Below are 17,725 nucleotides of genomic sequence, written 5' to 3'. Positions count from 1 at the left end.
GAAGGGTGGGTGGGATGAAACATCATGTGCACACTAAATAACCAACTTCACAGTTCACATGCGACCCAGTCAGACATCCGTAGGAACACCGCCACCCCCCCCCCCCCCCCACACACACACATGCAGGCAGGCAATTGAAGTATACAATAAATATTAATTTTCATGGTAGTGGAATGGGAATAATGATACTGCAATAGTACGGTGTAAGGGCGGTGGCTGGGTTTTCACAGCTCACCAAAACCCAACGCTACATCAGAATGATAGAAAAAGAGGAAGGAGAAGAAAAAAACTACTACAACGGAAGACACTGCAAGGCCAGGAGAAAAAGAAAAAAAGGACAGTCTATCAACGCCACCAAGGATGCGCTGAATGGTACTTAGCACGATTGAACCAATTATACTATATCTAATAGTATATTACTAATCCAATACCAACTCCAGTAGATTCTTAGCACCATTTTTCAACAAGAAGAGGATCCTGCAGTCCAGGTAACAGAGCCTGACCAAAAGGGACACAAAAGATGAGAGAAAGGATATCACGAACTGCCAGCCGATATTAAGCCAGCAGAGAAGAATCATAAAAAAAGAGTAAGAATCACAAGTAATAAAGCACTCTCACCAACTGTTGGCAATGTTGTGGATAATGCAAATACTGACGGAAAAATATAGGAAAAGAGCTAGCAAAAGAATGCAAAAGGCTTGCCTAAAAGGCACAAAGTCTGTGCCAAATTGAAAAAGTAACAACGGCTATGAAAATCAAACACAGCTATTCAAAAGTACACACTGCCTATATACAGAAAGAAAGGGGTCTGTGACGGAAGCACTTAAAGCTTGCCATTTGGCCATGAGTAAACGTCGGGAACAAAGTTCTCATAGTCGGTCGTGTACTGATGACTGCGGATGAAGCTGGACAGGTCATCAGGCTCGGGCAAAGCCGACGCCAACTTGTTCTTGTAGCAGAGTCGGGCAACATCAATGGCGATTTGCGTCGAGACCTCGCGGATCTTGTCCAGGCATGGATAGACGCGTCCTAGCGTCAGGTCGCACTCCTCGACTAGGGCTGCAAGGGACTGCACACAGTAAAGCCAATGCAATGAAGGATTAGTAGAATCTAATCGTGGAGTAAACGCTTATTTGGCTACAGCATAGTACCCATACATATTCATAATTAGTATGCACTACAGCAGCAGTACAACGCCAGTATGCACACTGATATCAAAGGGTAGCTGCACACTAGATCTCCTGTACACAGTCTCAACTACACAATGCATTGAACATAGGATTATGGGATTGTATTAACCCTATCTATTCAAGAATAGACTCAACATGACCAAGGTCGTGGATGGTGATGAGCAGACCTCTGTGCATGGCAACCAAAGAAGAACAACAGAGAGAGAGAGAGAGAGAGAGAGAGAGAGAGAGAGAGAGAGAGAGAGAGAGAGAGAGAGAGAGAGAGAGAGAGAGAGAGAGAGAGAGAGAGAGAGAGAGCAAGCCCACCAATCTAGCGTGCGACAAGATCACAGCATACCCTACCTGTGCGGCGACCAGGAAGCATTCATCTGTGACGTGCCTGGCCTGGCAGGCAATGATACCGAGTGCCACGCCAGGGAAGATGTAACAGTTGTTACCCTGGCCGGGGACGAAGCGCTTGCCTTCATACTCGACATCCTTGAACGGACTGCCTGATGCGTATACACATCGGCCCTGACGTATTCCAAGCACATTGCCACAACACAACAGCAGAAGCACAATGAACACCAGCACCAACAACATAGCTATAAACACTATTTCAAGAGCTTTCATTCACTATTAATAAAGGGGTTACACAAGTGCCTTTTTCGAGTGCAGAATCAGGCTTGAAGGAAGCATGCGTACTGCACTAAGACACAGTGGTCATGACAAGTCATATCCTTTCAAGCATGAAAACATCACAACATTTCATGGCTTACGGCCCAGTCACAATGGCTTTTATGCATTCATAGGGACATTGCCACCCCAGGATCAATGGCATACATACCTACAGGTATTACCGGGAAGTGTACTTTGGACACACTGCATTGCATCGGTTACTTGTAAAGTGTGTTGGGGGGGGGGGGATGCAATTTAAAAAAAGGAAGAAAAGAACGTGAATGGACAAACCTGGGTCCAGCTGTAAGCTTCCTCTGCAGTGCATTCGGCTTTGCTGGTGGGGTTGCTGAGCGCAAAGATGATGGGTCGCTCGTGGTTCTTGGCCATTGTTTCACAGATCTCCTTTGTGAATGCACGGGGCACAGCTGCTACACCTGCGATTGTGAAAGAACATCAACATACAGCAACAGCCTTTATATAAGGTGGAATTAATAGTTGATCAGACCAAAAGTACAAAAATTAAGCAAAGAACGGGATCAGGTTTAAGCGAAGCAAGCATTTACTCACCGACAATACACGTTGGCTTCAATACTTCCACAGCCTCCTGAAGGGTCTCAATATACGCATGCTCATGAGCAAAAGGAACTTTGTGAGTTCCCTCAATTCCACCCTTTGCACGGTTCTGAAACACGAAATGGGAATAACAAAGAGGCAAAGAAGTGTTGTTCTTATTATATCACTGATATACCGTATTTCCCCGTAAGTAAGTTCTCCCCAATGACTTAGTATCCCCCCTTTAAAAAATACACTTTCCACTGCCGAGGTTATCACCCCGAAAGACAGTTCCCCCCGAAAGATAGTAAGTTCGTACCCGTCCTACATGTACAGACACCGTACAGTACATACATCATATGCACGGACACTAGAGTTGCGCAGGCTTCCCATTGCGGGTCATTTACCCCCGATAAAAAAAGTACTCCCCGAAAGGTAGTACCACCCCCGAAAGTTAGTACTCATGTGGCTGCTAAGTTCGAAAGTTAGTACGTACTAACTTACGGGGAAATACGGTACCAAGATTGCAGGCAATAGACACCCTTAGCAAACAACGGTAACGCTTATTTTTTTTACGGTACTCGTACCTTGATCACCCAAATAGCGTTGAAGCTGCAGCGTAAAAACGTTATGGGGGCTGATTTATCGTTGTGATCAACGGTACGTTTTTCGGCCAAATATTGCATAGTCCGTACGCATTTCACCTTGTATCGCGTATACGGTGACATAAAATTTAGTTGTACCGCGCGAAGTAAAATCTGTTCTCGTGGCAACAGCGTACTAAAAATAGCGTGCATCTTGCTAAAGGTCGAGTCCAAATCACGATATTTTCCCCCTTACGGTATTACCGTTACAACATAACGTTGTTTGCTAAGGGTGTCTAATAACTTTCAAATTGCCTCAAAGGTCTACTCTGCATCACGCAAGACAATGACGGCAGCGGCGAGATGATTTCAAGTTCATCACCGGCATTGACATTCTTACCTTGACAACTAATCCTCTTGAGTCCACAAGCCAGATGCGCTTTCTCGCATCTTCCTCGTTGACACCTTCTTGCTTCAGTGCGGCCACAATCAACATGGCAATACCAATAGCAGCCTGAACAACATGAAACAACAGACCACCACGCAACAACAGGAACGTTACACAACACGAAAGTTGGATTGCAGCTGATATCCCGGAACTTGTTTTCGGAAAAGAGGATCAGAATGAGATTTAGCCAAATACAATACAGGCACAAGTAGCATGTTCGTGAAAGAAAGCTGGGTCTTCGAAATGCAAGTAATTACGTAAGGCCAGCTCCAGGAAAGCAGCGATGCACTAAAAATTAGTTTAAACTACATGAAACCACTAACATCGTGCGCATACACTTTGAACCAGCTTGATTGGGAAAGTCCCTCCTGACAGAAGCGTATTCCGTGTGTGATGTGCAAATAAAACGTAAATTTGCAAAGCAATGCCAGATTGGGACCAGGACAAAGCATTGCGTAATAACGCCCAGTCTTCACATGAGTTTCTATAGAGTATACGTACCTCTCCAGCACCCTGGAACAGGAAGACATTGTCAGCCAGTGTCTTCTTGGTCAGCTTCAGCGATGCGCAGATACCAGCAAGTGCAACGCTAGCGGTACCTTTGACAGCAAAGAAGCACAAGAAAGCAATTATACAAGACTTGAAGTACAATTGGTCCACTCCATGGTGGTGTGTCTCCGTCTGAACGATGTTCACATACGTCACATCTCCTGCCATGCCCAGCGCTGGCCAATGAAACACAAGCGCACGCAAGCACCCACACACCCACCCACATGCACACACACACATGCACACACACAGCTTGACAAACAACGCTGAAAGTACACCCATACCTTGAATGTCATCGTTGAAAGTGCAGCAGACATCGCGGTAATCGTTTAACAGACGGAATGCATTTCTATTGCCGAAGTCTTCGAACTGCAGCAGAGTTGTGGGTCCAAACCTAAGTGTGAAAACAGAAAGAAAAACAAGAAGAATTCGTATATGAATGCCAGAGTCGGGCAAGAAAAAACTGGTAAGTTATGCCCTTCACAACGTTGCAGAGAGAGAGAGAGAGAGAGAGAGAGAGAGAGAGAGAGAGAGAGAGAGAGAGAGAGAGAGAGAGAGAGAGAGAGAGAGAGAGAGAAAAGAGAGACAGAGGGAATCAGTGCAGGCAAAATGGTGCATCCTCAAGTGAAATACTCTTGCAAACTTGATGCAGAACATACACACTGTACCAACATGGTAGAACAGCTTGAAAGTTCCACACACACACCCGCACACCGTTCCTTACCAGTCCATAACAGACTCGATGAACTCACGAATGAGAGCATCATAACGATCAGAGCGGTCACGCTTCTGCCGAAGACCAATGTAGAATTGATCCTGGAGCAATTCCTAAAGAACGACGTAAAGAGAGCAAAAAAACACGAGTGGTCGGCAGCTGTGGTGAGTGGAAGCGTTGACAAGGACCCAAGCAGAAAAAAAGGTGAGGTTCTGCCTCACCCCACTGCAATAGAACTACTTCGTAGGGGTGAACGTTTGCAGTGAGATCCCAAGCTCGAGTGCTCTCATTTTCTCTGATCAAATACTTATTCGAGTATTCGAGTACGTGTACAGTAGAACTCTGATAAGGCCATGGTAAAAAATATCTTTGATTCTCAAGTACGCGCGCATCGATTTTTGGTGGCGCACCGACGATTTTTTTTATTTCTATGCATGCATATGCGTGCATGAAAACGGGCAATGCGAAAGGCATGAATCCGGGAGTAGTAAAATACCGGTATTTTTCTACTCCCTGGCCTGAATAATAAAATAATTATAAATTAATTATGAACCTGTGACGTACACATGTGTGACCCTATCTTTGGAAATAAAAAAATTGTGGGAATTAAAATAAAAAATCGCTCGCTCGCACCGATTTCCACAGGCTCATGACCTGAGAATCAACTTTATTTTTTACCATGGCCTAAGCTGTACCCGCATGGACAGCAGGAAAGCGTACTTTTAAAATATCAGACGTACTTCTTAACTCAACATTGATGGATGGGTGATTTGGGTTCTCTCTACTCCTGTAGCAATGTTCACGATACAGCGTGCACATCAATATCTACTGTTTGCTGCTTTGAAACTGTTGACTTCTGCAGTGAATGTATGTACAACGCATGGACGAGTACTCGCATTTATTCAGAGTATGATTTAATTTTAACTTCAAACAGAGCAAGTAGTCGAATACTCGGTACAATTGCTTCACTTCTAAATGGAACCCAGCCCTAACCTCACCATAACACCTATTCACAAGAACAGATGTCATTGAGCTCAACTGTACATGGTTCACATACTAGCAAGACATGTCACGTACTTCGTACTAGAGAGCAATGTACCAACCTCATTGTCTGTGCCGACATCCAGGATGACTGGAAGCAAGTTATGTGGCTTGATACCAGCACAGGCAGTGTAGAGGGCCAGCTTGCCCACTGGGATACCCATACCATCACAGCCCAGGTCACCAAGACCAAGGATTCGCTCACCATCTGTGAAGCAAATGGCCTGCAAGAAGTGAAGACAACAGTACAGAACAACTTAATACACAAGAAACTGATGGGAAGATTTCAACACAAATGACCTCCCACCCAGCGGCACATTGTGACGATGTCTAGAAAGTAGAGTCAGTGCTAGATATGGACATGTACCTTGATGTCTCTTTCTGGCCAGTTAGCAAGAATAGACTCAACATGACCAAGGTCGTGGATGGTGATGAATAGACCTCTGTGCATGGCAACCAAAGAAGAGCAACAGAGAGAGAGAGAGAGAGAGAGAGAGAGAGAGAGAGAGAGAGAGAGAGAGAGGGGGAGGGAGACGAGAGAGAGGATTTACAAACAATGATGCAGTACAGAAATTTATTCCTTCCATCTCACCTCATTGCCTGAATCTTAGATGGTTTCTATTGCACTGCAGGTGGGATCCTGGTAATTCAACCCCAAATAGTAAGGAACAAATTCTCCTATATCCAGATCTTTAAACGCAGTCCACACACATACACTACATTCAAAAATGGGAAACGCTTCCATGTAGTTCTACAAATTACGTATACAAATGTCTAAACATGCACGCACAATACTACAATGTACATGTACAGTAAAACCTGTGACTACCGACCACCCCTTGGTGCCAGCAAAAGCGGTCTTTAGTAGCAGGTGGTCTTTAGTTAGAGGTTTGCACCACGCGACCATATATGGATCCCATTATATGATATGTATATCAAAATGCAGCTAATACAATTCCCCAAGACTTGCGCAATGCCATTCTTATTTCAGGTCAAACAACACTTGGAGAGAAAGACGGGGAGATGGAGAGAGGCAGAGAGAGAGAGAGAGAAGATTATTTTTTGCGGACATCAAATTCGGCTCCTACTTCTGAAGCCAGGAGTCAAACGTTCCCTGTGGAAATTTCGTTTTGCGCTGGGCTTCAAATTTGTTCATGCGATCAATCGTACCGACTGTCCTTGTTGCGACTTCTCGATTGCTTGAACGCGACCCTTCAGCATCAGGACCTTGCGGTGCTGCTTTGTTTTTGGATTCCTTTATGCCATCGTTGATTCGTCTGTATGACTGGGGTGACAGAGCCGCTCAGTCTTCGTTTCTCCTCCGAGTAGTAAACATCGATAAGAGAGAGCTTTCGATGCGCTCTCCAAGACGTTTCCTATCATGTCTATTCTTGACAGAGCTTGAAATTCTGACAGGTGTAGTGCAGTTCACACCGACTCCACAGTCAAAACGACCTGCGTTCATTTCTTCAGCTGTGGTATCGAAAGATTCCTTTCAGGACCACGGAAAATCATCAAATTTCAAGAAGGAGCTTCGAGCAACATTTTGATTTCCTACATTGCGGTCGCTAGTTACGGGTCAAAAATCGTCTTTGGGACACGAAAAGGCGGTCACTGGTCGCGTTCAGCAGGTAGTCGCTAGTCACAGTGAATTTTGAATGTGAGACCGTCCGTGCCTGGTGAAGTGGTCGGTAGTACCAGGCTGGTCGCTAGTCACGGTGGTCTTTAGTTACAGGTTTTACTGTATGTCAAAAAGCATGTTATCTGTCACACAGAGTACAATACACAGCATAGATCCTAAATTTCCCCATTCTGAATTGTCCCTCAAGCAAGCAGTTGAAGTATCACAATCACATGTGCACCAATCATCCTGACAACCAAACTTACTTGGGCTGGCGGAAAATGTTTCCATATTCCTGACAAGCCTTTCCAACCGTCGGAGTGTACACAATGGGCATCAGCTCCTGAATGTGGTCACATAGGACACGGTAGAAGAGCTTCTCGTTACGCCCGAGCAGGTCCATGAGATCGGTGTAGCGGTCCAAATCACTGCTTCGCTTGCGCAACCCGTTCATGATGCGTGCCGCTTGGTCATCCTCCGCCATCACACGCGGTGGCAAGAGACCGTGCAGGCAAAGCATCTGTCGCTCTTGCAAGCTGAATGCGGAGCCCTGAGCACGGAAAACAGTACAAGAGTTGAAACATAAATAACTAGGACTGGTCCATCATTGGACTATGCTTACTGTAAGCTGGTACAACCACGGGCAGGCAGCCATGTGTGTGTGTGTGTGTGTGTGTGTGTGTGTGTGTGTGTGTGTGTGTGTGTGTGTGTGTGTGTGTGTGTGTGTGTGTGTGTGTGCGTGTGTGTTTAGTGTGGCTCCAACCAGAACAGGAAACGAGCTATTATCACTCTTTGTTTGTACAAACTGCACCCGGTGGCACCACACATTCAACTAGGCTGGGCACAACTGATGTGATCAATACCTCACTGCGACCAGGATACGATGACTACTGTAGTTGATGGTGCAGGCAGGATGCTGTGATCATGCTTCGGCATCCTGCTGACAGGAATATCAGGGAGCTGTCTTAAGCAGGAGTGTGAACGGCATTCACCGATTCACCCCTGTTCTGAACGCTAGTCTGAACGCAAACTGGGCGAGATCTCACAGCAGTACTGCTACACAGCTTGTGAAAAGCACAGAACTACGACGAGCACGAAAGACAGCTACAGTACAACCTGAGTTTACCGGACATGCTGCCATAGAAAACTCCCCGCAACAAGCGGAATACTGTCGAAAGTGGAAAGCGGAACGGATTTCGTGCACCAAGTCCAGTTTTCACCTGTCACGAGCTAGCGATGTACCGTGCCCTATGAACTTTCACATGTGCGGACACGTTTTGCAGGTCGCGGGACCCTAGTACACAGCGTGGACTGCATGCAGCGCAGGAGTACGATCATGTGAAAGCGTGATGCATCTTCAAGTCTTCAACAGCACATTGCACATATGATATCATTGTGATTGATCTACATGACATGTACATGCACGTAGTCATTGTACACAAGCCATGCACATGTACATAGAAGAGCACGCATGAGTGCACGCACGCGCGGGTGTGCGTGTGTATGCATGTGTGTGAATATACCTTGCTCATGATATATTGATTTGGTTGAAGCGCATAGCCAAAAATGACATCATGTTGATCAATTCCACATGCATATCGTGGGTTGCACATGCCTCCCTGTATCACGAGGAATCTTGTCCTAATTATCAGGATAGATTCTATTGTACCAGGGGCGTCCGGTAAAGAGAGGTTTTGCTGTGCATGTACGATGTACAGGTGTAGTGGAGATATTTTATTTCTCCGCCCCGTAGTGGCGATATTTTAATTCTCCACTACTATGTACTGTCGTGGACATGGAAATCGGGTCGCACGTCTAGCGGCCCAAGGACACTGGCCATGCAGCCATGGATTTATGCACTGGTCGCATTGGACCAACAATACATGTGCACTGCATGCAACGTTCTGTAAGCGCTGAGGGGCGCCGGCCCCGGTCAATTGACTGGATTTCCATGTCCACGACAGTAATAATGAATATTACTAGTGCTGTCGTTAGAGTTATACATATGATGTATGCATATGTTCTGGGGATAGTGTACTGCTGGTATGCACAAGCAAGCTATTGATGTCGATACCCTCTTAAACACATATGTGCGTGTAGCCAGCATCCCCTCTTCTCCGGAGGATACAACAGCAAGCTGATAGCACATGCACACGCAGCAGCATGAATGATTGAACCCAAGATACTGCACTACCATGGCAATTGTACTGGGCAGCTCTTCTCATGCAGAATGTTGATTTTTAAATTACGGAACTCGTGGAACGAGAAACTTCCGTTGAGTCATATTTACCTTATTGAAATGAGCCCTTCTGAGGATATTGAACCCAACCAACCCATGTTGCATGGGGTTCTGTCCGTGCATTGCAGCGGAGCCAGCAATTGCATTCGATCGTTGAGCCATTCGCACACGGAACGAAGGAGAATCACCGTTTTGGTCAGACATTTTCTTCGCCCTCCTGCTGAATAAACGCCCAAGCAACTAAACTAAAGAAAATTATTCCTAGCGAAGCAATAGCACAACAGGAGCAAAAACTAAAAATTTCTACAGGAATCTCCTTCCAACAACGAGAACTGCCGGAGCTCCTCAAGTCAAGAGTCAAAACACCAGCCCCAGGTCGACCCTGCACTCTGAAGCTGTACCATGCTGTTGAGTGTTGTCGTGTTGATCTGTCGACATGTCGCGATATGCTGCATGCTGTGCTTGTGAGCATGATCACGTGCGCACGTGCATGTAATAACTCAACTGTTAGTGTTACCACACGCTAGCGCGCTGTGCACAAGCGAGCGGCGGAGGGCGCAGGGCTACCGCATTATGGCACCGCGCCGCGCCGTTATCGTGAATCGTTGCCAGCTAGCGCTAGCTAGCTAGCCAGCACTTAGTACCTGGGCTGCCGCGCCGCTCGGACGTTCGTAGCGCGATGCATGCTCCTGTTTGGCACTTTCGTGCATCGTGGGGGTGCTGATGGCAGTGATGCACAGCACTGCTGCTCAGCTCAGTGAGCACAACCATACCACTCACACAAGAGTCACAGGCAGAGTTTACAGCTTTTTCAAGTTTTTGCTTGGCAGCAAGCCCACCAAAAAGTGAAAGGGCAAAACACAAAAAGTGGCAAGCTTGCCACACTCTATATCCGAGTGACGGGTCTTTGCTGATGTTTGCTTTCGAGACAGCAAGATGATCCGGTTTATTTTGATCCAGAATCGTGCTGGAAAGACTCGCTTAGCCAAATGGTACATTCCGCTTGAGGATGACGAAAAGCAGAAGTTGATTGAGGAAGTTCATGCTTTGGTGACAGTCCGAGATTCAAAGCATACCAATTTCGTTGAGTTTCGCCAGTTCAAGATTGTATATCGTCGCTATGCTGGCTTGTACTTCTGCATCTGTGTGGATGTTTACGACAACAACCTTGCTTACTTGGAAGCCATTCACAATTTCGTTGAAGTTCTGAACGAGTTCTTCCACAACGTCTGTGAACTGGATTTGGTGTTCAACTTCTACAAAGTCTACTCAGTGGTGGATGAGATGTTCCTGGCTGGTGAGATCCGGGAAACTAGTCAAGGCAAGGTACTGAAGCAGCTTAGTTATCTTGGCTCACTGGAGTAATGGTTTCATTCGTCTCATGCATCTAGTTTCGTTTTGATTGTACAGTGTTGTTGTTTTTTTTATTATGATAACATTTTACTGCTCCATATTACAGTAGTACATAGTACACATACCGATTAAAAACATGAGCATAAAACGACAATCGATTCACAATTCCATCATAGAAAACGTTCAGATCCCTTACACTATTGTTCGTATGTTGACTTGATATCACAACTTATGAATGCGGGCACTTTTACCGTATAGTACTGCAAGAGCTGTCTTGCGGGAACGCCTGCCCTTCCTAGATTTACAGCCAGGGAAAGGACATCGTATGATAGAGTGCAACTTTAGAGGGGTTGCAGAAGTTGCTTGTCGTCCCTGAAACAAACTTCGTTCAGTCCGTACTTTGAGGGTGTCGGTCGACTTGTTATTTTGTCCCCCTCCCCCATGGACGATGTCCGTTGCAGGGACAAAACAACTTTTGCGACAACCCTTAAGTTTGTACGTTGTAAGAACCTATGGGGCTGGCTGTCCAAGGTTTGCAAATTACCAAATGTTTTTTTTTCCCAACGAAATGTTTTCGTTTGGTGGTGGGTGGGTTTTAAGAGTTTCACTTTGGAAATAAGTATTGAACGCACATGGAGAATCGCCAGGTACTACTGGGTGCTGAATATTGAAGTCAATATCTACTCGAAGAGAAAAGGACCTACTAGTATAGGTTACTGGCTATGACTAACAGTCCACCAAGGTAACGAGATCAGATAAAATACAGTCACATAGTCCGACGACAAGGCACAAACTGACAAGGATATTGAGACATTCGACGACCTGACACCTAGTTCCAACACATCTACGAAGCGCAAACGAACAACCTTCCAACTTGGAAGGCTCTGGTGCGGAAAGTTCCAATGAGGGGAAGGGATGTGCCACGAAGATGTGCACGAGTTATGTCCCTGGCAACATAGAATGTCAAACGTTACGGGATGATGATCATCGTTACATCAACATGGAGTTTAGTAGGATATTGGCTTTCGGTTTGTGACAGTTCGTCTTCGCTTGGCTTCCCCTCTTTATGTATTTTTACATACCTTTGAGCCTCCTAAGTTGGGTGGTCTGTCGCCTTGCGTTGTCGAGTTGTAGTTGGACCGGTGTGTCCATTGGTCTTACTAGTCTCATCATGATCATCCCGTAACATTCGACGTTCTATGTTGCCAAGTGACATAACTCGTGCACATCTTCGTGGCGCATCCCTTCCCCTCATTGGAACTTTCCGCACCTGAGCCTTCCAAGTTGGAAGGTTGTTCGTTTGCGCTTCGTAGATGTGTTGGAACTAGGTGTCAGGTCGTCGAATGTGTGAATATCCTTGTCAGTTTGTGCCTTGCTGTCGCACTATCTGACTATTTTATCTGATCTCGTTACCTTGGTGGACTGTTAGTCATAGCTAGTAACCTATAGGTCCTTTTCTCTTTAGATATTGAATGGCAGGCGGGTGGGAAGGGGTTGAAAGAGTGCAATGTGTATACAAGTACAAGGCATGGGCTGTATGACCTACAGACAGAATCCACCTCCGAAACACAGCTACGAAAGGGTGGTGGGGTGGTGCTCTCGTGGTACTTTTCGCTACAATTCTGTATGAAGGATATGCATGGGTGCATTGTTCCAGATGGGCGTACACTCGAACGTCTCTTATCCGGGCGCCTTGGGACCGGGCACTACCCGTATCTCAGGACAGCTCATCTACCATGTATCTTGTCAGTTTTTGAAGAAGCTTATTTGGCACGTATTGCGCATATTCAGGATAAAAAAATAATACACTGATGAACATGTGTGGATTACACTGGTTGGCAGTGACAAATAGGCACTGGCGCATACGAAAAAAAGTTCAAAACCCCCAAATTCGAATCAATTTTGCCATGGAACTCAAGCTGAAGGTGCCCGGTAGAGAGACGTGCCCGTATCTGAGGCATCCGGATAAGAGACGTTGGAGTGTATGTGTACTAGGCAGTAGCGGGTTAAATCTCCTCTTTCTAGGATCAGGTTTCCTCCTCCTCTCTCTCTCTCTCCCTCTGCGTGTGTGTGTGTGTCTCTCTCTCTTTCTCTCTATCTCTCTCTCCCTCCCTCCCTGTCCTTCACTCTCAGTCCCTCACTCCCCTCCTATTGTAGGAAGGCCCGACGTCCAGTTCTAGCAATAAGCATGACTGTACTTGTACATATGAGTACAGGTGGAATCCTGATAATTTGAATATGGCACAGTTCGAATAATATTGTCTGGTTAGAAGTTCGAGCTAAGATGTTGCGACATCGGCGGTAATTTGTGAAGAAAGTGTCTGCTTTGAACGTTGGAGCTCGCACTTCCTGCTGACTGACTTGACACGTGACTGACTCACGACTGCGTCTGGAGCACACGAGAAGCCTGTCAAACCTTCCACTGAGCAAACCTGCAAGAAAGCACCACTCCCTGCTCAATACACAGTGTTTTGGGGAATTCATCCCTCATCAGTTTAGCTTGAGTAGGCTGAGGAAGATTTTGTCTGAAGAGCACCACTTTGATATAGTGCTCTCCAGGCCAAACCATCACCAGGGATGCATACTTACAGAGATGCTCTGCATCCAGCGCGACAAACACCTCGTGAGCACCAAGCAGCAGCGTGAGTCTGTGTCGCACATGGAGTTGTGATTAGAAGGTTTTCCCAGAATTCAGTTGATGTGACTTCTACAAAAAAGTTGTTTGATAATTCACACATCTGACTGTGCGATTATGCCTAATAGTAATAGGAGTGCTACTTCTGAAGTACAAGATTGTATCATCAAGAGTATACATGTACATGTGTGTACATCATGCACTGTGACGTTATACATGCGCATGAAAAGCTATCTGTAACCGCAAACCGAACGGTTTCATAACTATTGAATTCTAGCGGTCGGATAAACGGGTAATTACTAACTGTAGTAAAGTTACTATTTGCTTCAAAAGAACTAGTGTAGCTGCCACAAAGAAGACAAAGAGGAGTCTTCGTATAACGCTTGCCCCGCCACTGCTATACATGTAGATGCGCTTGCTCTGCACGAAATCAGTTCACTTTTCCAGAAATCGAATTCACCCTACATGTAGTCAGTCCTATGCAAGTACAGACACTGTACAGTGTAGTGGTGTTGTTTCAGTCATCATGTCTTCGAATTCGTCTGATGATCCTCAGATTTTTGGGAGGCAAACTAGTCCGTGCTTACAGTCCATTCAGAAAAAGATGGACTTCTAGCTTTTGGCCAAAAATGGGTCAAACTTTGAGTTTTTTTAGAATTTTTTTCTGCCATCCCCTATGGAATCCTCTTCCAATTATGTTTCTGAAGTTTTTTTGTCCAAAAAGTAAGCCATAGCAAGAATAGGATTTCGGCCAGGTTTTGCCCCAAAAGCACTGAATCGGGAAAAACCATCAAAAGCCAGGCCGTTTGACCCCGCCTGCAACAGTGCATTGTGCGGTTCGAACCCCAGTTCAGGTACCTTTTTGGACCCTCTTTCAAATTTCAGAGTTCGCAGCACTGCACTGTGTACGATGAAATCACGAAAAATCGCCAAATACGGGAGCTCCCCAGAGCCAGGGCCCATCTTTTTATGAATGGACTGTAGGGGATGTTCACTCTGTTCTACCCAAAAATGCTGGAGTCAGCTGCCTCTCACGAAGAGGATCATGATGGTGGAAACTTGAGTCACCCTGGACACGGAGAGCGTATTTCAATCATTTTAATTCCCGTAGCTATGCAGAAGACGTTACTTCAGTAACGTCTGGCGCTAGCCAGGGTCCACACAGCTTTAATTTGGTGTTTGTTTGTGTGTTTGTTTGTGTCACGCCTGGCGCTATCCGTATCTGACGGCAAAAAAGCATAGGATGTTATAAATTTTTCAATTCTCCTTTTTTTTTCAGGCATATCCTGGGATTCGAACCCGCACTATCGCCCTACATGCATTCCCCATACACTTCGCATTCATACCCATTCTTCCAAGTTGCTTTACGTTATTATCTTGCGTTTGAAAGCCCTATTTGAATATTGCGGGCAGCTGTATGTGGCCAGCTGTGTTTGATGGTACGGTACGATACGGGAGACGGTGTCGTATTACCCTCGATCGTACCTGTCCCGTCCCTATCCCCTACCGTACCGTGCCATCAAAGACGGCTGGCCACAATGCATATTCACAAGAGTACATAACCCCCCAAGAGTGTGCAACTCCACTATGGGTGCTGTCCCGACAGAATTTCAAGTTGACGTCATTTTGATGATGCAATGCGCACTGTACACGGATTATCAGACGAATCCGGAACCTGTGGTTGACCGAAGCCGATCGATCCTGTTCAAATTAGGGAGGTTTAGTTCCCACGTAACGGAAACGCGTACGTGGGTGATCCACGTAAAGTGGATGAAGGGCACCCACGTTGCAATGTTGTGTTTAGTCACACGGAACAAACAAAAGCATGAAGCTAAAGGCCAAAACCTGGTCAAAGACGAAGCTACCCCGGCCTAAGAAGCTCATCCAATATTTTGATTTCGTGCTTCGGAAACTTCTTCAACTGAGCACCCTCACAGCTCGCACAATGCGCTCCATTCTGATTTTCACCCACGTTCTGGCGGAACGTGGGTGAGCCTCCATACACGGTATGTCGTGAATCAGAAAACGTCTGTACGTGGGTCACTGAGTATCACGTGGTACACCCACGTAAAGTACCCACGGATTACGTAGGACTAAACCTCCCTAGTATTACAAAGAAAAACGTGTGATGCTTTGACACCCGTACACATGTTGTAAATCACTGGTGCAAGGAGCATTGCGTCATAAATAATGACGTCAACTTGAAATTCTGTCGGGACAGCAGGGTATGTGGGAGTTGCACACTCTGGGGGGTTATGTACTCTTGATATTCAAATAGGGCTTTCAAATCCAAGATCACAATGTGAAACAACTTGGAAGAATTAGTATGTATGCGAAGTGTATCGGGGGATGCATGCAGGGCGCGTGATCGATAGTGCGGGTTCGAATCCCAGGTAATAGGGAGGTTCTGCTATACGTGAAACGTAGAGAAATCACGTAGAGAGCAGGTGTCTGGGTTAGAGTCTACGGCTTCGCCTGTTTTGGCTCCAGATTTCTACGCGGAGATGGGGTTCTCTACGTTGTGGCACACGCAGAGAAAATGCGTACGGATTTGCTGGGTATCGATTAACTGCATGCAGAAAACTGCCAAATATGGAAGGGGAAATTCCCAGTACACATTCCACGTGACTTCTCTAGGTGAAACGTAGAGCAGAACAGCATTTCTTTACGTTACGGGAACGCGAAGAAAGTTCGCGTGATTCTTTGCGTCGCGTTCCCAAAACGTAGAGCAGAACCTCCCTTATGTCTTTTAAAAAAAAGAATTTTTTAAAGAATTTATAACATCCCTATGCTTTTTTTTGTCTAGGTCATCAAGGCAAAAAAGCATAGCGTAGGGCCCTGAGCTTCCAAGCTCTCTCGTTTGTCTGCTAAACTGCTGATCTATCCCTTGCAGAGTATGGAATACATGACACGTTAGCACGCGTATACATGTACAATGTACATGATTGTATAGTCCAGTTTATCATCATGTGTTTTTTCTTCTATTTTTTACATACTTGTAATACCAGTAATATCATGATGATATGATACTGAGCCAGTAATACCACAATGTCATGTATATTATAGTATTACTGGCTCAGTATCCGAGTGAGTATAATGAGATTATGTAGTTATAATCATAGTCTGGGAGGAAGGGTACACTTATACAGGAGAAATGCTGCTAGTCCGGAAGCCTGTGAATCAAGAACCTGTGCGAATAAATTGAAGGAGTCCATTGCAGCTTGGACTTGTACCAGCATAAACTTTCCTCCTCGAGTATGGCCTTTCTTGATTCAATGTTTCTTTTAACGTTTTCCAAAACTGGTTCAAGAATTTCGGAGTCCTTATTGATGATGACGGCGATGAATAGCTTGAGATTTGTAGTTTTTTTCTGTCCATACGTTGTGTTTCCTTCATCCTTCATCTAGTTTTCACTTTCTTGTCTTCTCCAATTTGTCTTATTGTCTCACTAAGGGTAGTGCTCCTGCCACGGTCCCAGCCTTCTATATTTCTATGCATTCTGATCTTATTCCCTCACATCTTTCCTATGCATAATGTCATTAATGTGCTTCAAAGTTCTATGCTCCCTTGCCACTTGGGCCTATTATCCTGATTATACACCCGGTTTTCCCATATTCCAGCGTCCGTCGGCGTGAGGCCGGTTTTTCCCGTCTGGCTCGGTCCAAATAAATTAATCTGACGGTCCCAAGTAATCAAACTCTATGCATTGAGGCTTCGGATAACAGGTCATCACCGAGGTCAACAAGGCCTGTTGAAAGGAGCGTAAATTTCGCAGGAGTCCTAAAGGATTGGTCTACATTACCATGATAATGTGAATGTTAACTAGGCAGGCCTGCATTGAAGAGAGACTACTATAATAGCCGCATGCTTCTGTGAATCCGCACGGGCACGCGTTTTCGTGTGTGTGGTATGACCGATGGCTCCGCAATTGTGGAGGTTTAGCTATACATCACAGCCCTGCCTCTGCATCCAGCTCAGCACCCGCTACACCATCTCCTACTGCCACCAATACCAATACCACCAGCAGCAAGTGCGGCAGTCAGTATACTTGTACATAGTGACAAGAGTATTCTTTTTGATGACCTATTATACAGTGGTCAGCTGTTTCTGCCCAGTCCAAGTTCACAGACTTCACTTGTCC

At 45.7% G+C, this 17,725-nt stretch overlaps 2 protein-coding genes across 2 annotated transcripts; one reads left to right on the top strand and one right to left on the bottom strand.

Annotated features, from left to right (window-relative positions):
• Nucleotides 1-134: 134 nt before the first annotated feature.
• LOC135805700 (NADP-dependent malic enzyme-like) lies at nucleotides 135-9,977 on the bottom strand. Its single transcript, XM_065319786.1, has 12 exons — nucleotides 9,648-9,977; nucleotides 7,624-7,907; nucleotides 6,104-6,179; nucleotides 5,799-5,960; nucleotides 4,705-4,808; nucleotides 4,265-4,374; nucleotides 3,933-4,030; nucleotides 3,384-3,497; nucleotides 2,415-2,529; nucleotides 2,139-2,281; nucleotides 1,533-1,703; nucleotides 135-1,069 (listed from the first exon to the last, which is right to left on the bottom strand). The coding sequence occupies exons 1-12, from the start codon at nucleotides 9,798-9,800 to the stop codon at nucleotides 824-826; spliced, it is 1,776 nt and encodes a 591-aa protein (XP_065175858.1). The 5' UTR covers nucleotides 9,801-9,977; the 3' UTR covers nucleotides 135-823.
• Nucleotides 9,978-10,364: 387 nt separating this feature from the next.
• On the top strand, nucleotides 10,365-11,144 carry LOC135805701 (AP-2 complex subunit sigma). Its single transcript, XM_065319787.1, has one exon. It carries the CDS (start codon nucleotides 10,533-10,535, stop codon nucleotides 10,959-10,961), a length of 429 nt encoding a protein of 142 aa, XP_065175859.1. The 5' UTR covers nucleotides 10,365-10,532; the 3' UTR covers nucleotides 10,962-11,144.
• The last annotated feature ends 6,581 nt before the right edge of the window (nucleotides 11,145-17,725 follow it).

This window comes from Sycon ciliatum, chromosome 1, assembly GCF_964019385.1.
Source record: "Sycon ciliatum chromosome 1, ocSycCili1.1, whole genome shotgun sequence".
Lineage (NCBI taxonomy): Eukaryota > Metazoa > Porifera > Calcarea > Leucosolenida > Sycettidae > Sycon > Sycon ciliatum.
This window is presented reverse-complemented; position numbering and strand designations above follow the sequence as displayed.

Excerpts from the sequence above, each read along its gene's own strand:
- LOC135805700 (XM_065319786.1), bottom strand. The coding sequence starts at position 9,800 with ATGTCTGACCAAAACGGTGATTCTCCTTCGTTCCGTGTGCGAATGGCT. Across the intron at positions 6,180-7,623 it reads AACATTTTCCGCCAGCCCAA|AGGTCTATTCATCACCATCC; the intron begins GTAAGTTTGGTT and ends TGCCATGCACAG. Across the intron at positions 4,031-4,264 it reads TTTCAACGATGACATTCAAG|GTACCGCTAGCGTTGCACTT; the intron begins GTATGGGTGTAC and ends TTGCTGTCAAAG.
- LOC135805701 (XM_065319787.1), top strand. The coding sequence starts at position 10,533 with ATGATCCGGTTTATTTTGATCCAGAATCGTGCTGGAAAGACTCGCTTA.